Genomic DNA, 23,785 nt, shown 5'->3' on the forward strand with positions numbered 1-23,785 from the left:
AGGCGGCCGCGAGGATTGAGACAACGCTGCCTGGGAGTGGGGGCCTCTGCTCAGCGGCCTAGACCTGGGCACAAAGGAATGGGCCACTCCGTTTCTCATCACAGGCTTGAAGGCAGATGGCCTGGGCGTCGGGCTCCCTCTGCGCTCCAGCGGGGTGATTTTCACAGTCACCAGGCTGTGGACAGGCTGGGGGAGTGGCGGGCGGTCCAAAGCCACCGCTTCACGTAAGCCACGCGAGCCTGGGAGAAATCAGGCCTGATGTTGCTCACCAGCGGCGGCCTGTTGGGAAAGCACCTCCAGGCCTGGGGGACCATCTCCGGAGGTGGATGGGGGCGGGGACCATCTCTCTCCGGATGCGGATGCGGGGGTAGTCCCAGCTGGGAGGAGCGGTGGGGAGGGGCCGGGTGCGGACCCAGTGCTTCCCTTGGAAGTAGGTGACCTTGCAGTTCTCCTGGACCTGGGGGCTGAGGAAGGGCCTGGACCGCAGGGCCCAGTGCTTCTGGGCTGGGCGCAGCTTTCTGGCCCAGAGCCAGCCCAGGAAGCGGCTCAGGTAGCTGCCCATGAGAGCAGGGCAGTGGGTGGGGCCTTTCAGTAGACACTGGGGTGCCAGAAATTTCCGAAATCTGCGGTCACGGTCCGAGATCAAATGTCAGTGCTCAGTGACCAGCGACCCTTGGCACCAAAATGTTGGAAAGTGCACGAGGCGCCGTGTGCTAGGTATGGTCTGGCCAGCAAGTGTCGCATGGGGCAGGTGGCCACGGCCAGGCCAGAGCTTTGCGGCGCGCAGCTGCAGAACGGGCGGGTGGTGCCCCATGCTGTATGGCGGACCAAGGAGGTTCAAGCCTCAATCCTTCCCACTCATGGTCCCAGACCCTCAGCCCTGGGCAAAGGGGCCTGGCAGCTGCCTCTACTTTTGTACCTGACCTTTAAAGGCAGAACATAGAAGAATTTCTGCCAGGTCCTGAAAACCGGAGATACCTGTTGACAGAAGGGTGCTCTCTTTGATCAGTGTGAAAACGCTTACAATACACTTGGATGCTCTTTTAAGGAAAAACAAATCATTTACTCATATTCGTCTAGGATGGCTGTTAATATCACTTTTTGCAATTTTGCTCTTAAGAAAATGGTGAAAGCCATCAGGATTTATGTTTTAGTACCTGTAATGCTGATTTTATGTTGACCCTCATGTAATTTTCAGTGTTCATATAGCCATGTATGGATAATCTTCTCTGAACACTAATGCCATTTCTGTCCTTTCATTTCTATTGGTAATCCTGGAGTAGAGTGAGGCACACTTTCCACTAATAGCTGAAAAAATCTAACTTCGAAAACAAAGAATCCAAAGGCTGCTTAGTAACTGTAGTGCTTAAGTTTAGAGTCTGTTCAAGGTGGTATGAAGCAATTTTTGGGGGGGGGGACACTTCCCTCAAAAGCACGTGCAGAAGGAACCTATTGACCCTCTGGAATGCCAGAATTGGGAAGAGACAAAAACGTCGCAACCAATGTGAAGATCGGGCAATAGATTTGGTCCAGACTGAGGAAGATGGGTGAATAGTAAAAACACTGAATAGAGCTTAACGAGGAAGCACCAAATGCTTTTTGAGGTCAGAGGGGGCCAAGTGTTTTGCAATGCAGGGTTGGGGTCAGCCAGTAGTTGTGGGGGAATGAGATTCCTAACACTCGTCGACGAATTCCTTTGGTTTTTTGCCTGACTCCTTATTTATGGAATGATCTCTAGGTATATGATTTTCAAAATCTAGAGATATTCCTATGGTATAATTTTCTTCTAAAGACGGTTCTCATAATGATTGGAATGGCTTTTTATTCATATCTAAGACGTCTCAAGATAATGGCATCAGAGTGGGTATAGACTTTTTTTTTTTTTTGAGACTGAGTTTCGCTCTTGTCCAGGCTGCAGTGCAATGGCGCGATCTTGGCCCACTGCAACCTCTGCCTCCCAGGTTCAAGCAATTCTCCTGCCTCAGCCTCCTGAGGAGCTGGGATTACAGGCGCCCGCCACCACGCCCAGCTTATTTTTTGTATTTTTAGTAGAGACGGGGTTTTCACCATGTTGGCCAGGCTGGTCTTGAACTCCTGGTATCAGGTGATCTGCCCGCCTCAGCGTCCCAAAGTGCTGCAATTACAGGCATGAGCCACTGCACCTGGTGTGGACTTCTTTTAATGTATTTTTTCTTTCCAATGTCTATAGAATTTCCCATATCCTTTTTGCAACATAAGCCAGTGGTTGTTTATTCTGTTTGTGACTAAAGTCTCTTGACAAACCACAATTTTGTCCTGGTGAGGTACAGGCAGTCATAAGTGAATCACCACTAAATATGCCTTCATTAGTTAAAAGCCATTCTCATAGACATTGAAGATGTATTTCTTCTTCTCATACACTAAGAGGTACAGCATTTTATTGGTTAGTTGATATTAGGGGTTAATGTATATCATTGGTGTTTTTGGTGTTCAACAAGGGGTGAGTTTGCAACTGACAGTGGAGAATGTCTGGAGACATTTTTGGTTGTCACGACCTCGGGAGGTGGTACTATGGGCATCCAGTGAGTCGAGGCAGGGATGCAACTAAACATCCTGCAATACACAGGACAGTCCCCATAACCAAGAATGATCTGCCCTGAATGTCAGTGGTGCTGAGGTTGAGACCCTGCATCCAGCTTCCTCTAACGTTATCTTATATAATCACGATGCATTCATCAAACTAAGAAATTAACATTGGGTTGATACTATTAAGTAAACTCCAGACTTTATTTAGACTGCCCCAGTGTCCTTTGTCTTCTCCAGAACCTACTCCTTCTTGGTCTCCTCCACTCTTGAGTTTTTCTGCCTTGTTTTTCATGACCTTGATGCTTTTGAAGAGGGCTGGTGAGGTATTTTGTAGAAGTCCTTTTTCAGTTTGGTTTTGTCTTTTCTCATGATTTAGATGGGGGATACAAATTTTGGAGGAGGAATGCCATAGAGGTGACTGGTATTTAGGTTGTTTGCAAACAATGGGGCAAAGAATAATTATGTATATGTATTATTGTTTAGGTCTGCAGTTTATGTGTAAGCTAAATTGCTGTTTGGTAAACTGCACTCTGATAGCTACTACAATAGTACCAACTTAGCATTTTATCTTCCTTTGACATTGTAATTAACTGTTAGTAAAACAACATACTTTTTAGTCTCTTACATCTTTATTCATGTGTCATTACCACCTACCAGTAACACATGAGACTGCCTATGCTCCACACTTGTACAAGCACTGTGAGCAATACAATTTTGGGGTTTCTGCTAATCTGATACGTGAAAATTCGTATTTCAGTGTAGTTTCATCTTGTTTCATCGCTTTTCATAAGGTTGAAAATTTTTTCACATGGTATTGGGCTTCTTGTTTCCTTAACTGTAAGCTGTCTGTTTATACCATTTGCTCTTGATTATCTAAAAACTGATTTCTAGAAACTCTTTATATATTAAAGCAATTAACTCTCTGTTTTGTTCACTATGATGTCTCAAACACCTAGAAGAGTAGCTGGCATACAGTAGGCATTCAATAAATAGTAGCTGAATGAGTAAACAGAGTTGCAAATGTTTTCCCTGTATGTCATCTATCTTTTGTTTATGGTGATTTTCATCAGAAAGGATTTTAAAATTTTTGTATGTAGTCTAATTGCTAGTTGTTTTCTTGATTACTTCTGGGTTTTGATTTATAGTTAGAAAAGCTTCCTCCATTTGGATGTATCAAAGAATCTTCCTACTCTCGTACTTTTATGGCATTTTTTTACCTTTAAAGTTTTGTTCCATCTGGAATATATTTTTGTCAGGATTGAACGATGGGTCCAACTTTTTCTCCTAAATGCCTGCTCGGTTGTCCCCCAATACCATTTACTGGATTTATCTTTTCCTGCATTGAGCTGAGATGCTATCTTTATCATAAAGTAAATTCTCATGTACTTGGCCATATTTCTGAACTATTTTCTTCCTTTGATTTATCTTTCTATTCATGTGCTAGTATCATACTATTTAATTATTGCGGCTTTAAAGCCTTATGGGTCTAATCATTCCTTATTTTCTCCTTTAGAATTTTTCCAGCTATTCATGCTTATTTGCTTTTCCACATGAACTCTAGAAGTACTATATCTAGTTTTAAAATTCTGTTGGTATTTTTATTAAAACTATATTAAATTTATGGAATCACAACTTAAGGAGAATTGACATCAAAGGTGTCTTTATGATATCTTCCTATTTAAAAACAGGGCATGAATTTTATAAATTCAAGTCTTCTGCGTCCCTCAGAAATGTTTTATAGTTTTCTTGTTAACATTTTAAGTTGTTTACTAACAGCATTTTAGTTTTTCAGTTTCTATTATAAATAGGTTTCCTTCTTCTGTTATGTCTTCTAATTGTTGAGTTACATGTGTCAAAGGAATTGATTTCTATAAACTGACATGGTACTCCACTAATTGCTGAATTATCTTTGTAGGAGTTTTTAAGTGTTTCTCTAATGTTCTTTATCTTTTTTGGTCTAACTTTATTGGCTCCTGCCAGAGGTTAATTCAATTAAATTTAGTTTTTAGTATGCTAATAATCATGGAGTTAATGATATCCTTTCCACATTAAACATACTATTTATTTTTGAGCTGAGATAAATCTACTTCATCCAGTTAGGGAATTCTCCATTTCTGTTTTATTAAAAAAAATTTTTTAAAGGGATGGTGGGTTTTATCTAATGTATTTTAGGAAATCTATGGAAGTGATCATATAGATTTGTTGACAGGATGAAATCCATTAATCATAAGTATATCATTCTTAGTACTGAACCACCTTTGGATTACTGGAATAAACCCTACCTGGACAAAGTATGTATTTCTTCTAATGCACTACTAGATTCTATTTCTAGTATTTTATTTAGCTTTTTATTGTTATTGTTACATATTTTTTAGAGATATTGGCCTATTGTTATTTTTGGGGGGTAGGATGGTCTAATCTTTGATAGGTTTTGGTATCAATGTTATCCTGGCTGCATAAAAAAGAGGTTGGAAGCTGTTAGTCAATAAAAATCCAATATGAACAAGTATACGCAGTTATTATTACAGTTTAGTTTATGAATTAAACAGGATTTTGTGTGCTGATGCAGTGACCACCACTTAGATTTAGTTTCTAAGAGAAAAATAAATTCCAAGTTTCAAACAACTGACTTACATGAAAATTTCTGGATGAATATTGCTGGAGTCTGTCTTTATCCTGAGATTCTATAGCAAAACTCCCTTAAGGATTTTAAAGGGTTTTGAATACCCCCATTTCCAGCCTTCTTTTTTTTATTTAAAAGGGTATTAATTTTCATAGAGAATCTACACAATGCATGTATAATAAAAACATGTCACTTTAACTCTTCTCTCGCTGATTTGAAATACCTCTAAATTCATGTCCAAACTGAGATAAGACATTTGTACACTTCAATAAAAATGCATAAGTATTACAAGATGTTAAAACTGATGCCACATCTGAGCCCAGCTTTGTTTTAAAAGGGGAGACAAGTATTTCCTTAGATGAAAATTGTGGAGAGAATGTACCTGATCATGATCAACCTCTACTGGCTGCTTCTTAATGATCCAGGTGATGGACTCAGACAGGGCTGGACCAGGGAGATACTGGACCTACTTGGGTCCAGTAATCTAGACAGGTGGCCACCAGGCAGGAAGTGCCAAATGACCCAAATTCCATGAGAGCGTCCTGGCCAAGAGATTGGGTTACTGAGTCATTATTTAGTGGTGAAAACCACTCAGGAATCAGACGACGAGGTGATGGTTCTCAGGGAGTATGTGGAGATCAGCAGTGGTCCAGAGGAGCTCCAGGCCCTTCTGGGCAGCCACCTGAAGAATCGCTGCTTAGGATGGAATCATGCCCAGCCTTTGTTTCTGCAATTAACTGTGTATTTTTAATATTCCCCAGTGGGAAAACAACCAAAACCATTTGATCCCTCAATTCTAGTGAGGCTCCAGCAGGTAGTCTCCTCTAAGTATTGTTGGGAGGTATTAGACAGTGGCCAGCGCATAAAGAAGGAGGCTTCACTTCTTCAAGGGAGACTGAGAATTTTCCTTTTAAAATGAAATGCAGAAAAACAAATAACCCCATTAAAAAATGGGCAAAGGACATGAGCAGACACTTCTCAAGACATACAAGTGGCCAACAAACATGAAAAATGCTCATCATCACTAATCATCAGAAAAGTGCAAATCAAAACCGCAATGAGATACCATCTTACAACAGTCAGAATGGCCATTAATAAAAAGTCAAAAAACAACAGATGTTGGTGAGGCTGTGGAAAAAAGGGAATGCATATACACTGTTGGTGGGAATGTAAATTAGTTCAGCCACTGTGAAAAGTAGTTTGGAGATTTCTCAAATAACTAAAAACAGAGCTACCATTCAATGCAGCAATACCATTATTGCGTATAAACCCAAAGGAAAATAAATCATTTTGCCAAAAAGACACAGGCACTCATATGTTCACTCTCACACTATTCACAACAGCGAAGACATAGAATCAACCTAGGTGCCCATCAGTGGTGGACTGGATAAAGAAAATGTGATAATATATACACTATGGAATACTACACAGCCATAAAAAAATGAAATCATGTCCTTTGCAGCAACATGGATGCAGCTGGAAGCCATCATCCTAAGCGAATTAATGCAGGAACAGAAAACCAAGTGCTGCATGTTCTTGAGAGAACTAAACATTCAGCACACAGATATAAAGATGGGAACAATAGACATTGGGGGTTACTGGAGAGGGGGTGGGTTAAAAAACTACCCATTGGGTACTGTGCTCATTACCTGAGTGATGGAATCTGTACCCTAAACCTTAGCATCATGCAACATACTTATGTAACAAACCTGCACATGGTACCCCCTGTATCTAAAGTAAAAGTTGATAGAAACAAAAAAATGAAATGCAGATCAGGAGGAGCCAGAATTCTGTACTAAAAGGGGAGAGAGGAAGAAAGAGGGAAATGGAGAGGAAAAGAGGGGGAAAGAGGTGGGGACCAGAAGGATACAGTGGGGGAAGAAAGGGAGGAGAGAATATATGGGCCTCCAGAGCACAGCCCTTTGAGATTCTGAATATAGAAGAAATAATCTGGGGGAGCTGGACAAAGGCATCCAACCTGAAGGATGTGGGTCATTGTTCTTTCCAGCTGGACAAGGCAAGTTTCTGTAGAACTGCTCTCTGCTCCCTGCCTGTGGGTGGCAGCCACAGAAAAGAAGGCTGCTCTGGGTGTGTTCACAAGGACTTAGAAGGAGGCAGTGTCAGGAACAGAGGAGGGGACAGCAATATGTTCCTGAGTCCCCAAGTCCTCAGCAGCACTGCAGCAAAACCAGGAAGCTCATGATCACCCACCCACCCACATGATCACCTCTGTCACCTGCAATGTGACCCAGGGCCAGGGTCATTCATAAATTACAGGTCTCCTTCTAAGGCAATGTTCAAAGAGAACCGGAATACAGTTCCCCTAGTTAAACTTCCCAATTCAAAGTGCCTTGGTAATGTCGCCACTCTTGAGATTGAAACATAAAATATATTTCAGGCAATTTAGGAAAAATACTACCCCACGCTTAGTTGATGGCATGGAATCCACCAATTTCTATAGCTCTTTATGATGTTTGCCTAGCTAAACAACAACAAATGAGAAAACATTAAAAACAACGGACATCTCACTGTAGAATTGGAATGAAATATGAATTAAAAATGACCATGTGGTGATTATCTAAAAACAAATCACAGTCTGAAACTGCTGAAACTGGCAATTTAGAATGTTATAAACGTTGCCGAATTAAACTGGACACAGAACACACGAGCAGGCTGTCTGAAGTTGTGCCTGCAGTCCACAGGGAAAGGTGCTCCTGCTCCACTCACCTCCCCCGGCCTTTCTAAGCCTTGGCCCACAGGGACCCTGGAGGCTGAAGCTCTTCAAACAGGCTACAGCACATGAAGGCCAGGCTTTCGGCACAGACCCCTAAGTCCTCAAGGGCATGTTCCAGGAGCCTCAGTATATAAAGCACGTTTTCTATTAATAGCTTTTGTATTTAATGCTTTGACAACTGGGGACACCACAAGCACTGTCCCTCCCAAGGTTGGCTAATTCCCAGAGAGAAGAGACAGCTGCAAGAGCGCCCTTCATGGGCAATCCAGAGCTTACAGCCCCACCATCTACTTTATCAGGCTCTTACATCAGGGCCACTGTTCTCCTGCACCAATCACCCCACGGTCAGGTATCAGCCAAGTGGGGACAGCCCCCTAGGCCACAGAACACTCTGAAATTATTCGAAGTAGCCAATCCCAAGCCTGCATACCCTGCTTCGCCTGTTCCTTCCCACTGAAAACACAATAAAAGCTCTTGCCCGCATTTTCCCCTTACTTTCTCTGCCTCTTAACCAACCCCGGTACTTCCTCATGTGGCCCTGCACGGTGTGTCATGCCTCCAGCTTCTAGGGATCTGGGAATAGGATCAACTTCTTCCTTCATGATAGTCATTCCCATGTCTGCATGTCTTACTATACCTGATTAAAACAAATCCCAGGCAATTAAAACACTAAGCCTCCAGTGCAGATTAAAGTTGGGAGCATGCAGGAAGCCTGCAGCTGCCGAACCTGCAAGAACGCAGTGGCCCCATGAGAGTGTGGCCTATGGATTTTTAACCCCAGTCCTCCATTAGCTAGCTGTGTGACCTAGCAGGAAAGCACTTAACCTCGTTGAGCTTCACTTTCTTCATCTGAAAAATGGAGACAATAATATTGCCATCAGAGAGTTCCTAGAAAGATAAACTAAGTACTTGGCAAATATGGAGTCACTTAGCACTCATAAATATTAGCTGCCTTCGTGAGGATTTCCTAGAGTTATCTGCCTTTATCTTTCTGTTTAAAATACATTCTTCTGTTTAAAATGTATTCTTATTTATTTATTTATTTTTTGAGACAGAGTCTCACTCCATCACCCAGGCTGGAGTGCAGTGGCGTGATCTCGGCTGACTGCAGCCCCTGCCTCCCAGGTTCAAGTGATCCTCTTGCCTCAGCCTCCTGAGTAGCTGGGACTACAGGTGCCAGCCACCACGCCCAGCTAATTTTTGTATTTTCAGTAGAGACGGGGTTTTGCCATGATGGCCAGGCTAGTCTCGAACTCCTGGACTCAAGTAATCTGCCCGCCTTGGCCTCCCCAAAGTGCTGGGACAACAGGCGTGAGCCACCACACCTGGCCTAAAATACATTTTACGTTTTAACCATTATTTATTTATTTGCCTTTATCCTTTTATATCAATGCTTAAAAATAGAAGTATGATACAAGCCACAGAGGTAATTAATTTTCTAGTAGCCACATTTAAAAAGTAAAAAGAAATAGATGAAATCCTTTTTAATAATATAATTTTACCAAATATATTCAATATACTATCACTTCAACACGTAATCAGTAAGAAAAGTTACTGAGATGGTTTATGTCTTTTCCATACTAAGTTTTAAAAATCTGTTGTGTATTTTATACTTCAGCACATCTCAATTTGGATACTACCTTTTTCCTCAAAATACTTGATCTATATTTAGATTTAAAAAAATTTATACTTGAAAACATATATATACATATCCAAATGGTTCCAAACATTCTTAAAAGTTTTTCTTCTTTTTTTCTTTGGAGACAGAGTCTCGCTCTGTCGCCCAGGCTGGGGTGCAGTGGCACGATCCTGGCTCACTACAACCTCTGCCTTGTGGGTTCAAGCAATTATTGTGCCTCAGCTTCCCAAGAAGCTGGGATTACAGGCGCCTGCCATCACGCCTGGCTAATTTTTGTATTTTTAGTAGAGACGGGGTTTCGCCATGTTGGCCAGGCTGGCTTCGAACTCCTGGCCTTAAGTGATCCGTCTGCCTCGGCCTCCCAAAGAGCTGGGATTACAGGTGTGAGCCACCACGTCCGACCCAAAAGTTTTTCAATAACTGAATTGAATATCAGTTTTTTAATTGAAATTTAAGTGAATTAGAAGTAAATTAAACTTTCATTTCCTAAGTTACACCAGCCACATTTCAAGAGCTCAAATGTCACATGTGGCTTGTGACCACTCTATTGGACGGCACAGTTTCATGCCATTTAAAATATATCCTTAACAATCCTCCTGTATTTCAAGCACTATTTATCTTACCAGTGTATGGATCCCAATATTCTTAAAGTAAACAACAATATTATAATGTTCTATGTTTTCATTCTAGAATACAACACATCATTTAAAGTTGGTGAAATTTTTTACCTTTAAAAATACTCCTATCACCGCCAAACCATTTTCTTCCGGTGCTGCATCCTCAAAGTTTTCAAATTTGACTGCATTCCAATGCACTAAGTGCAGCTGAAACACCATGGAAAGAGGGTTAACACATGACTACACAGACTCTCTCCAGAATAAACCCACAGCCTCAGTCAACCTACGACATTTAAACACATTTCTTCACCCAAAGTAAAGCCACCGAGAAAAGCATATGACAATCCAAAATGAGATAGAAACAAAGACCAGGAAGAAATTTAGGCAAGAACAGCAATTAATATTTCTTTGGAATAAAAGGACTTAGGGAGTAAAAATAAAATTCATATAGCAAACTGAGTCACATTTCAGTAAGGGATCAACATTTGCTCGTTCCCATTCTGCTTTCCATGAAATACTAACATCTAAAATCCATTTACATTTAAAGGAGAGAAAATGTTTATATTGAGAAAAATAAATTATCCTTATAGGAATCAGAAAACACTTGAAGACTGGCTGGGTGCAGTGGCTCACATGTGTAATCCCAAGACTCTGGGAGGCCAAGGTGGGTGGATCATTTGAGGTCAAGAGATTGAGACCAGCCTGGCCAACATGGTGAAACCCCGTCTCTACTAAAAAAAAAAAATACAAAAATCAGCAGGCGTGGTGGCGGGTGTCTGTAAACCCAGCTTCTCAGGAAGCTGAGGTGGAAGGATCGCTTGAATCTGGGAGGCAGAGGATGCAGTGAGCCGAGATCGTGCCTCTGTACGCCAGCTTAGGTGACACAGCAAGACTCCGTCTCAAAAAAAAAAAAAAAAAAGTTGAAGACACACTTCTTTGAGAGATGACCACTTAAAATGTTCTTTTTATTGTTGATACTACATTTAAAACTAAATTACTGCCAGGTGCGTTGGCTCACGTCAGCACTTTGGGAGGCTGGGGCAAGAGCATCACCTGAGGCCAGGAGTTCAAGCCCAGCCTTGGCAACACAGTGAGACCTCATCTCTACAAAAAATTTTAAAATGAGTTGGGTGTGGTGGTACGCAACTGTGTAGTCCCTGCTACTTGGGAAGCTGAGACGGAAGGATCACTTGGGCTAAGAAGTTCAAGGTTGCAGTGAGCTATGACTGCACCACTGCACACCAGCCTGGGTGACAAAGTGAGATCCTATTAAAAAAAAAGCAAAACCAACAAACCAAACAAAACCTAAATTACAAAAAAGTTATAAGAAGCAATTATATTTCCTTATGATCTCCCTTTACTTTTGCTATGGTTTGCATATGGTCTGTTTGGTCCTGCCAGGTCTCATGTTGACACCTGCTCCCCAATGTTGGAGGTGGAGCTTCATGGGAGGTGTTTGGATCACGCAGGCAGATCCCTTATAAATAGCTTGGTGCCAATCCGGTGGAAGTGAGTTCTTACTCTTAGTTCCCAAGATAACTGATTTAGGTTTTTTCTTTTTTTGAGACAGGGTCTCACTCTGTCACCCAGGCTGGAGTACGGTGGCACAACTGTGACTCACTGCAGCCTTGACCTGCTAGGCTCAAGTGACACTCCCACCTCAGCCTCCCAAGTAGCTGGGACTACAGGCATGTGCCACCATGCCTGGCTGTTTTGTTTTTTTTTTTTTTAATTTTTTTTGTATAGACAAGGTCTCACTATATTGCCCAGACTGGTCTCCAATTCCTGGCCTCAAGCGATCCTCCCGCATTGGCCTCCCAAAGTGCTGGGATTACAGGTGTGAGCCATCGCGTCCAGTCACAGAACTGATTGCTGAAAAGAGCCTGGTACCTCCTCCTTTCCTTCTTACCATGTGATCTCTGCATGCTGGCTCCCCTTGGCCTTCCAACATGAGGAGAAACAGTTTGGGGACCTCACCAGACGCAGATGTGAGCAGCATGTTTCCTGTATAGCCTGCAGCACCATGAGTCAAGTAAACCTCTTTATAAATTACACAGTTTCAGATATTCCTTTGTGGCAACACAAATGGATTAAGATAACTTCTCTACAAATCATTCCTTGTCCACCACTCATGAACTTATTTTCTGGCATCACCATTCCCCCAAGTCTCCTAAGTGAGACGCCTCAAGGTCTTGGTTAACTTTGCTTTCTGTTCTCTGGAAGAGGATGTCACCTCCTAGTTCTGTTGCTTTTATTTCAGAAATGCTTTTTAAAAGTTGCTATTTTCTATATTTCTATTGCCTTCATTTAATCTCCAACCACCTATCACTTGGATTAATCTCAACTTGTGGCCCTGCATTGTTGCCTGGGTTAATCTAAAAACATAAAGTAACTGGCTAATTAGACAAAATCACGCTATGCCACTCTCTCGTTTACAAATAACTAGTTTCTGATGGGCCTGCCCTCCATCTACCCTATTATGCTTCGATGATCACCTCGCACTGCCTCTCCCCACAACACACATTCAACATTCTGGCCGCATCATTTTGTTTTTTGTTTTTTTTGGTCATTTCCTGAACATTCTATCACATCTGCCTTTGCACAACTTTCCCTCAGTCCAGAATGCCCTTCTAATCCTCTTGGCAAACTTCCATACATCCTTTAATACCTAATATAAATGGCTCCTCCTTAGTGAAATCATCACAGACTCCTCTGAGTAGTCTGTATCACACGCCTTCCTCTGTGGTCCCATAGCCCTTTCAGAAACATTTTTCAAACCACACTTGCTTTATAATTTTAATTTCAAGTATTCTTCCCTCACTAGACTTTGCCCTTCGGGTGGTTGACAATTAGTACTCCTGGCACTTTGTGCAGTGCCTTGCACATAGTTGCCACTCAGAAAATGTTGGATACATAAATAATGATAAAATTCATACATGTTATTAGGTGGCCACAAATATAAAACGTGTTTTTCTTGCCTAATTATCCTTCTGCTCTGTATTGTGATCTTATATTTTAAAATGTAATTAAATAGAATTACTATTTAATACAGAAGTTATTTGCAAAGTAAGCCAGCAGAGGAAAACTAGTACATATTCAACACATACACACACAGAAAATAGATTTCTGGTAAAGCTTTCATTTCATTTCATGCCCTTTCTTCTATACCAATTACAAAATCTGTACACAGAGATATATGTATTTGTTAATAAAAAATATTACCCACACTAGAAGGAAACGTCCATAAAAAAGAGAAGGGAATTTTTCCATACGCTGAAAAGTGAGTCCAATGATCATCCAGAAAGCCCATTCAGGGCATATACCCAAAAGAACAAAAAGAGACATTTGTACACCCATGTTCATAGCAGCGTTACTCACAAAAGCCAAAAGGTAAGGAATAGATAAACAAATGTGGTCTATCCATAATGGAGTATCATTAAGCCTTAAAAAGGAAGGAAATTCTAACACACACTACAACATGGATGAACTCTGAGGACATTATACCAAGTGAAATAAGCCAGTCACAAAAAGACAAACACTGTATGATTCCACTCATATGAGGTGCCTAGAGTAGTCCGATTCATAGAGACAGAAGGCAGAATACTGGCTGGGCATGGTGGTTCATGTCTGTGATCTTTGGGAGACCGAGGCGGGCAGATGACTTGAGGTCAGGAGTTCGAGAGCAGCCTGGCCAACATGGTAAAAACCCCCTCTACTAAAAATACAAAAGTTAGCTGGGCGTGGTGACGGGCGCCTATAATCCCAGCAACTTGGGAGGCTGAGGCAGGAGAATCACTTGAACCTGGGAGGCAGAGGTTGCAGTGAGCCAAGACTACCCCACTGTACTCCAGCCTAGGTGACAGAGCAAGAATCTGTCAAGAAAGGAGAAGGAGAAGGAGGAGGAGGAGGAGAAGAAGAAGAAGGAGTAGGAAAAGGAGGAGACGGAGGCGGAGGAAAAGGGGAGGGGAGGGGAAGAAGAAAGGAAAGAAAGGAAACAAAGAAGGAAAGAAGGAAAGAAAGGAAAGAAAGGAAAGAAAGAAAGAAAGCCAAATACTGATTGCGAGGAGCTAGAGGGAGGGTGAATGGGGCACTACTGTTTAACGAGTAAAGTTTCAGTTTTGCAAGATGAAAGGATTTTTGGAGCTAGATGGTGGTGATGATTGTACAATAATCGAAATGTACTTAATATACTACTACTTAACTGTATTCTTATAAATGGTTAAGATGATAAATTTCATATTATGTATATTTTACCACAATTTTTAAAAAAATGTCAATGACTTCCATGCCATTGCTCACAAAGAGGTCAGACAGAGTTTGATCTGTCCTCTGTTAATATGACACTGTTTCTTCAACTCCTTACAAGACCACCAGATCTTGCCCTCACCTGATTTATCTGTAGAATCTTCAAATTCCACGAGGAAAGAGTACCCATTATTCCAGACGTGGAGGCAGGTGGCTGGGTCATAAGAGATGGTGAGCGGTTTTAAGCCGGGATCATAAACACTGTCCCTCCACCAAATGTTGATGGGTGACTGTTGATCACCCCCGGGAACCAGGTCCACGCTCTCCCAGAGTGGATGCACTAGGAGAAAGCAGGTCAGGATATTATCAAGACTGTCCACTATCTAGCATCATGTATGAGGCAATTCCACTTCTGGAGACCCTGTCAAGGCTAATGGCAACTAACAGCTTTAGCAATTAGCCATTCAGGGCCTTAATCAGCTGACTAAAGCAAAGGCTAAAAGACAAGCAAAGGCTAAAAGCAGAAGAACAGCATTCTGCCATCTTGAAAACCCAACTCATCTCAGTCTGCCTACTAAGCTCATCTAAACCAAGTGCAATTAGTCCTGTGATAACAGTAAAATGCATGGACATTAGTGCCATGTGGAAACAGGTATTCATAAATGAGTTTCTTTTCTTCATTGAGAATTTCCCAAGTCCCAAGCCCCCAAACTAGCTCTAAATACAAAGACAAACTAATTCGATTTTCAGTAACAGACTTATTTTCAAAAAACACACACAAAAAAATGCAGGCAGAACTTTGAGAAAGGAAATGTTCAATCAGGTATTGTCAGTGTTTAATTGGTTGGCTGGTAGAAATCAAGGCTTGTGTAGTCTGCATCCTTAAGATGCTCACCCCACATAACTGTGCATGCTGAGTTGAGTTCACCTCCTATGTAAGCAAACTCTGAGGACCAGGCAGCCATCCTGCAAAACCTGGCTAGAACATCGGCATTGCTAAGGTCCCTGGGGGTCGCAGTGTGTCACAGGGATGTGGAGATTATCTATTAAGGTGTACACATACAATTCATCCCCCACAGGCACTGAAGACATTGCTGATGCTGATTGTCCTCCAGAGTCAAGCACCAGGTCTCTGTAGCAAGTCCCTGATAAGTATCAGCAGACTTGCTGATAACACAGATCGGCCTGTTGAGACCCCCATGTGTGATGAGCAGAACCAATGTGTATCAGTTTGGGGTGGTCCAGTTTCCTGTCCTTTAGAAGTACCATGGATGGGTAGAATCAAGAACAACAGGAAAACTAGGAGAAACATGAATTGAGAGAAATCATTACCAACGACCCTCTGCATCTCGCCCTACCACTAAGAATGGGTCTAAGGATTTGAGAAATAACTAGGCAGCTCCTACCCAGTCAAATCCCCCAAACATGGCAGAGACACCCTCTTCTAAAAACCAGAAACTTCCCTCTGGCTTACTCTTACAGGGGGGATAGTTCTCCTGCTTCAGTAGCAGCCCAAAGATGAAGTTTAAAATCTTAGCTTTAGCTTTATTTTTTTGTGGGGGTGGGCAAAAGTGTCCTGGCAGTACAGACATTGAGCTCTCTTGGGAGTGTCCAGACCGGTGGTCTCAACAAGGAGAGTGACTATGGCCCCAGGGGACATTTAGCATTGTCTAGAGACATTTTTCATTGTCACAACTGGAAGAGGGTGCTACTGCCATCTAGTGGATAGATGCCAGGGATGCTGCTAAACATTCCACAAAGCACAGGAGGAAGTCACCACTGCAAAGTTACCCAGCCCCAAATGTCAACAGTGGCCCAGTTGAGAATCTCAGTCTACAGAAACTCAGAATATTCTTCTCTTTTTCCTATTTCTTCCTATAACATAGTATTCTCTTATCTCTAAAGAGATTTAAACCTAATTTAAAAAATTAAGTTCTACTTTAACTATAAAAGGTAGACATGCACGTTTGGTATATGGAGTGACACTGAGGCTTGGGGTCCTAACGGTCCTGTCACCCCAGCCAGTGAGCATAATACCCAACAGGTTGAACCCAATGTTATTTTTCTTAGTATGAAAGAATTCCTCACAGAAGAACAATAATTTTCTGTTAAATTTAGGAGCCAAAAATTAAAAATGCATTTGAACTGGCACAATATTTCAATACTATAATCTGATCAGAATGCAGATTCCTTCTAGAAAGCCCTTAAAAGGCCGATTCTGTTTTTAAAGATTCCTGACAAAAAGAGACTACGCACCTTCCCGTCTGAGACACTCAGACAGTGGTTGATAATTGAGAATTCACACTCTTCAAAGCCATTCAATGAGGGTCTCCTGTGAAGACTAGGGAAGAACTGGAGTGATTAGGTACCTAAGATGATGCCTTGGTCACCCTTCATTGTTCCCCATCTCATTCATGAAATGGGAAGTATCAACACTCACACTCATGCAAATACCAGCCCAAGAAAACTGGGCCTATTCCTGCAATTGCTCTTTAATGACCATAACGACACGATCATTTATGCCCTTCAGTTTACAAGTTCAGCTTCCAGAAGGTTTTCTTTCCTCCTACCCACCTCCTTCTTTTTAAACAAAGACCATCTAGGCTAGACCATCCAACCCACTGTGGGGAGAGGCAGTCCTTGGTCACTATCCCCCTATTGAAGCCAACTTTTTGCCAAGGGCTTGTTTTGCTAATGATAAACTCACACTTTTCTTTTCCTCTTCCCTCCCCTTCTACCATTTAACAAAATACAGATAGAAATGATTTCTTGGCAGTTGTCATACTTTCCCTCAAAACAGGAAGGTGATGACGAAGCATTCTAACAGAGGCTTCATTTTCAGGTTTTTCTCATGTGTAGAAAGTGAAGAGACTGTGACTATTTCAATCATGGTTTAAGTGAGCGAAGGGCACACTGTCATTAAAAAGGTGTCAATAATCTCTCACTGATGAGCAAGAAAACTCCTTTAGATTTCATGGTGAGGATGCACTTGGCCTTAATTCTTATTTATATGCCTAGTCCTGTGTTTGACTTATTTTATGCTTGCACCACCTATTTCTCTAGCCTCCTTGTATGTCCCTGGGCTCTTCAAATGTAGAAAGCTCATTTCTGCATCAAGCCCCTTAGTTCCTGATTCTCCTCCTCTGCTGGAATCAATTTCCCCTCATTCCGCTTGGCACTGGCTCCTGTTATTGCCTTGTCACCTTCTCTCCTCTTTGACTACCCTATTATAACATGATCCCCTTGAATTTTTAATCATAGCACTCTGGTTTTGTCCTTCACAACATTATTACATGGGTATAGTTATAATTGTATGTACACGCACTTAGTTATCGGCCTCCCCCACTGCTCTGCAAGCAAGCTGGCTTTTTTTTTTTTTTTTTTTTTGAGACGGAGTCTCGCTCTGTCGCCCAGGCTGGAGTGCAGTGGCCCAATCTCGGCTCACTGCAAGCTCCGCCTCCTAGGTTCACGCCATTCTCCTGCCTCAGCCTCCCAAATAGCTGGGACTACAGGTGTCCGCCACCACGCCCAGCTAATTTTTTGTATTTTTAGTAGAGATGGGGTTTCACCGTGTTAGCCAGGATGGTCTCGATCTCCTGACCTCGTGATCCGCCCACCTCAGCCTCCCAAACTACTGGGATTACAGGCATGAGCCACCGCCCCTGATGCAAGCTGGCTTTCAACTGCTATGGTAGATCGAATGAATCAGATGAAGCGTATCACTGAAGAAGTTTGCTTCTTTTTGCTTTATTTCCCATTACCACCACGGATCACATTATTTTTCTTTAATGATCATTCAGGTTTAGCTCTTCCTCACCTTGCCCAGACCACTAGCCTAGTTCTGAACCCTACACTGCAGACTTCACACAAAGCCTCTTGGTCACCTGTCCTCTTTTCTCACTTCCCTTTACCCTGAGTTCAGCCACTCAGTTTTCCCAAATTACCAGCTTCGTCAGGGTGCTCCTGTGCTGAAGACAGTACATCAAGTGGAACTTCTGTATCCAAGTGCCTGTGTTTTTCTATTAGAACCCTCCTCACTTATCTAATCATTCTCCTCATTCTTTCCAAACGCTGGTGTTCCCATGCTGCCCCCTTGGTCAATCCTAAACGAGTGGTGCTGTAAACTTAAAACACCCAACAGGCTTTGAAGACTTGGTGCAAGGTAAAGAATGTAAACTCATTAATAATTGTTATATGGATCACATGTTAAAGTGATAATATCCTGGATATACTGGTTTAAATAAAATGTTACTAAAATTAATTTCACCTGTTTTCTTTTCCCCTTTTCTAATATGAGTATTAGAAAACTGAGAATTACATGTGGCTCAATTATATGTCTATAGGGCAATGTTGCCCTATACCCTCATGTGCTTTTTATCTGGTCCCTTGCTATGTACCACCCTTTTTATGAGGGATGTGCTATTTCCTCATGTAATTGAAGACCACCTGTGTAGGCCTTGGCCTTAGTGCAGTGATGGGATACACAGGGACCCTCTGTATGACTTGGCTGAGGATAATCGCAGGATCACAAATTGCCTTGTTAGAGCATCAGGGCTGTAAAAGGCACTTGGATGCCAAGTCCATTAGCCATAGGATACACATGCAGTTATCAGCACAGGAGACTAAAAGCCCACATTTCTTGGTGGTCAGTTCCAGGGCTAATAGTCAGTCCCAGGTAGCTGAAGACAACCCTGAAGCCATTAGTACAATTCCATGGGACTCCTAACCCTCCCACTGTTTCTCAAGATCCTTTGAAAGTTAATGAAGACAATATAGCCTGAGGCATCCCAGCCTGTATCAGAGGTCTTTAGGAAGACACTGCAAAACAAGCCTGTTAAAACTCTTGTCCTCATCTGTACAAACCCCCATGACAAGTTTACCTATACAACAAACCTGCACACATACCCCTGAACTTAAAAGTTAAATTAAAAAAAAAAAAATATATTGTTCTCCAGGCTTTGGTTCTTCAAAATGAATTGGAAAAATAATAGAACTTTATAACACAGTTGAGTTCTAATATAGATCAGTGCTGTCAAATACAACTTTCTCTAAAGATGAAAATGTCCAGTATGGTAAGTTGTAGTCACGTGAGGCTATGTTAATGTGCTTAAATTTACAGGTAAATACCCATAATGGCCACATTTAATTGTGGCTACATTTTAGACAGCGCCATTCTAGTCCAAGTTATCCTAAAAGGAAATGTTTCTTTTCTTTCTAAAAGCAGGGACGATCATGAACATTAAGAATCACTGGAATAATATTAAATTTGTACTATTTACATTAATCTTTATGTTTCATTAAGAATTAACATTATTAATTTTCCTATGGTCTAAGATCTCATGCCTAATTTTTTTTTTTTTTTGAGACGGAGTCCTGCTCTGTCGCCCAGGTTGGAGAGCAGTGGCGCGATCTCGGGTCACTGCAACCTCCGACTCCCAGGTTCAAGAGATCCCCCTGCCTCACAGCCACCTGAGTAGCTGGGACCACAGGCGCGTACCACCATGCCTGGCAAATTTCTTGTATTTTAGTAGAGAAGGGGTTTCACCATGTTAGCCAGGATGGTCTCGATCTCCTGACCTTGCAATCCGCCCGCCTTGGCCTCCCAAAGTGCTGGGGTTACAGGTGTGAGCCACCGTGCCCGGCTACCTAAATCTTTTTATGTGATTATTATGCTAAATTTCACTAGATGATATTGATTTTATTTTCATCTTGGATAACAGGTGTAGGCTTTTATTTTTATCTTGTTTTATTACAAGTCCCTCAAGTTAGGACTTTCAACAGTTACTGTCTGCTACTTGAGATAACAGCAAACAGCAATCTGAGTTGACAGCTAAAGAGTATCTGTGGAGAGCCTTGGGAGCAAAGATATGATGAGCAGAGAACTGGGCTGATCTGAAATGCTGCTTTCCGAATTTGCCACAACCTCCTACTTTCATTCACTCCTTATTCTGCTTTGCCTCCTCTTAAAATGGTCAGATTTAAAACATCTGAGGCAGGCACTGAGCCTATGATGATGATAACAATCAAAGTACTAGAAGTAGCTGCCACAACTGAGTTTCTTTTCTTTTTTTTTTTTTTTTGAGACAGAGTACAGGTCCCGGCTCACTGCAACTTCTGCCTCCCAGGTTCAAGTGATTCTCCTGCCTCAGCCTCCTGAGTAGCTGAGACTACAGGCACGCGCCACCATGCCCAGCTGATTTTTGTATTTTTAGTAGAGACGAGGTTTCACCACGTTGGTCAGGCTGGTCTTGAACTCCTGATCTCAGCTGATCCGCCCGCCTTGGTCTCCCAAAAGTGCTGGGATGAGTCGCCGTGCGCGGCCACATAACTGAGTTTCTAACCCTCAAGAATCTCGGGTTATTCTTGGTTACAAGTGTACACTAGCCTTCCACTGGGGTACTGAGCTGTCAGAAACAATGAGAATTGTGTTTACAATTCAGCAGATGAGGGTCCAGAATATAGGAATAGGACCTGCTCAAAGGCCCAGGGCAAGAAAGACCACAATATTCTTCTTGGGGCAAACAGGTTGGAACAGTGAAATATACCACAAACAAAATCAAATGGTGACTTTCACCTGTTTTTTCTAGTAACTTAGAAACAAGAACACGTCATATAATAGAGCTATTAGTCAAGTGAACCCCACCTCCTCGAGGGACCACTGTTTGGTTTCTGTTGGCACTAAAAGCAGCAAACTATCCTAATGGCATAGGCTGATTGGACTTTTAGGCATTTAACTCTCAACTTTCAGGAAAAAAAAGACAAACAAACTAAAGATCGAGGCAGAAACCCCACATTCACACAAAACGTTAGTAACTAGATAAATATGACTAAATTTTTTCCATGTTAAGCCTTAGAATGCAGTGCCAGGGTTTGGAATAAGCCAATCTGGGTAGGATATGGGCACACCCAGCAATCATAAATTTGTTATGACCCCAACCAACTCATCTCAAGGAGAACATAGTCAATGTTGGGATAAAACAAAATAAATTTGTAATCAAAAATTCTTTTGAAGCAGTTTCAAGTCAATGGATCCAGCTAGATCAACATTATTAATGGAATTCCTTTTCTTACGTGCACAGAGGTTCAAAAAGGGTAAACCCAAAGAGCACAATCTGAGAAACCTCAAATTCTGAAACAAGCCAGTATTTGAAAACTATGTAAATTCATTGTGAGTAGTGAAAAATATATTTAAAAAACTAAAAGATATATTTAGCCAATTCATTAACCACATCTATCCACCATCACAGACATCTCTCCTATCATCTCAGTGGTTCTCTCCCAGGATTATTTTGCCCTCCCTCCCAGGGCACATTTAGCAATGTCCTGAAACATATCTGAATGTGACCATTTGGGGAGTGCTACTGGTAAGAGATCAGGGATGCCATTCAACATCTAGTGAGCAAAGGGCAGCCCCCACACTACAGAATGATCCATCCCCAATGTCCATCGTGCTGCAGTGGAGAATCCCTGCACCATCCAGCCACGGATAGTACCTTGTATTTCCAGGAGGGGAACAAGATGAGAAAGGCTTGAGGAAGACCATTTGCTGCATCACACAATCTTCTGTTTTTACAGCAGAGCACACACTTGCAAATCAGTCAGCTAGAATTAATTCTGCAATTCTTAACTCTGGAGAGAATATTCTGAAGCATGAAGCCACTGAAGTGCTTGCAAACATTCATGTGCAGCTTCCAGCAATTTAAGATTCACAGAAATAATCTGCAGTTTGTGGATCAACCTTAGTAAAAAGACAACTGCTAACAATAAATAATAAAGAACAGGTTCCAGAATATCTGAAACTTTCTCCAGTTTCTGCATGACATCATTGTAACATTTTAACATTTGTCAAGAAATAATGTTCCACATTTATTTTACTGGACAAATAGAGAAACAGTTATTCTCACAGTCCATAAGGCATATAATCTCACACTGGAATGCCAATGACATCATAGCGACAAATGCTTAACACACGTGATTTTTATAAAACCAACAAGTCTTTTCTCCTCTCTTTAATGAAATGGTGTACCCACAGGTTTATTTCTGGATTTTGTAAGTACAAGTACAGAGGCTGCAGGATGGCCTGGGCCTTGGAATGTGGAAGCTTCTCCACAGCAATTTGCATGGGGACACAGGACAAGTGACCCTCAGGCTGTTCATCACCACCATCTTTACCCTGAAACCTTGATCAGTTCCCAAATAACTTGCAGGAACCCAATAACCTAGAGGGAAGAGGGCAGAGGATTGAAAGCTGTAAACAACAGAGACTTAAGATCATGAGAAAACCTCTAAGTAGGACAATATTCAGACTAGTAATACACACCCTGAGGTGGAGGGGAGGGCAAATGGGAGTCAATTATTCACTCTTGTTCCTCAAACTCATTGGTCACCCCAAGATGACAGACCCACTTGCTTTCCCTCACATTCACTTGGTGCTCCTGCCTGCCCACCAGCCACACGGACTTTAGTTCTTCCAACTCCTGCCTTTCCCTCCAGCCTGTGCAGATGCTCTTCCTTTCCTGGACTCTCTCTCCATCTGTGCGTGGTGAATCCCTACGCCCACTTCAGGTGACTGACACCAGCATCCCTTCCTCTAAGCTCTCCCGACCACGTGCTCACAAGGTCAGCCCGGAACTGTTTTGTGGTCACAGTGTTTATCACAGTCGAATTAATACCTGACCAGGAATGTACTTTATCACCACATCCTCTCCAGTATCTAAGCCCCATGGTGGCAGGGACCGTGTCTGCCTTGGTCAGAGCTGCATCTCTTAGGGACACAGTGCCTCATTCAAAATGGGTGCTGGGAGTACTAGTCAAGTGACCCGAGTAGGCTCCCTTGGGGACAAAGATGTTGGTCCTAACTTCAACAACTAAGAACTGTGCCATGACTGCCAGCACGCTCTGACACAGTACTAGGGGTCTTTCCTTTTCTCCAACGCCATCACCCATTTGTAGGGATGTCTATACTTTTAAAACACTTTTAAATATTTCTCCTTTGAGAAGAGGGTCTCATATCCCTAGCTAAAAGATCCAAAGGACCCCCCAAATCCTGCCTGATCTAAAAGAGGACCCTCCCGATGAACCCCATCTAGTCTCACAGGGCTGGGATTCTGCCAGTTAGCACTTTCATTTTAAAATGTATTGTCATTTCTTTTGCTCCAAGCACATTGGTGGGTGCTATGATGCAAAGATGACCAAGACTTGAACTGTACGTTCCAGGTATGTAATTTCTCCCTTAGGAGTCTCTTGAAATGCACATAGTATGGGTAAGAAAAACACAGAGCAAACCAGTTCACAGCAGGGTGTTTCTGCCACCTCAGGTTCTGCCTTCTCTTGCCAAAAGATGGGCTCTCAGCAGTATGGCC

The 23,785-nt window shown here is 42.2% G+C and overlaps 1 protein-coding gene across 1 annotated transcript in view; it reads right to left on the reverse strand.

Annotated features, from left to right (window-relative positions):
- Positions 1–8: 8 nt before the first annotated feature.
- Positions 9–23,785, reverse strand: part of LOC105550581 (putative inactive carbonic anhydrase 5B-like protein) — a 27,963-nt gene continuing 4,186 nt past the window's right edge. Inside the window, 5 exon segments of the mRNA XM_011995530.1 lie at positions 9–319; positions 322–524; positions 574–623; positions 10,290–10,385; positions 14,566–14,763. Coding sequence (XP_011850920.1) covers positions 168–319; positions 322–524; positions 574–623; positions 10,290–10,385; positions 14,566–14,646 — 582 coding nt within the window. The 5' untranslated portion in view covers positions 14,647–14,763 and the 3' untranslated portion in view covers positions 9–167.

This window comes from Mandrillus leucophaeus, unplaced genomic scaffold (genome assembly GCF_000951045.1).
Source record: "Mandrillus leucophaeus isolate KB7577 unplaced genomic scaffold, Mleu.le_1.0 Scaffold490, whole genome shotgun sequence".
In the NCBI taxonomy this organism is placed as follows: domain Eukaryota; kingdom Metazoa; phylum Chordata; class Mammalia; order Primates; family Cercopithecidae; genus Mandrillus; species Mandrillus leucophaeus.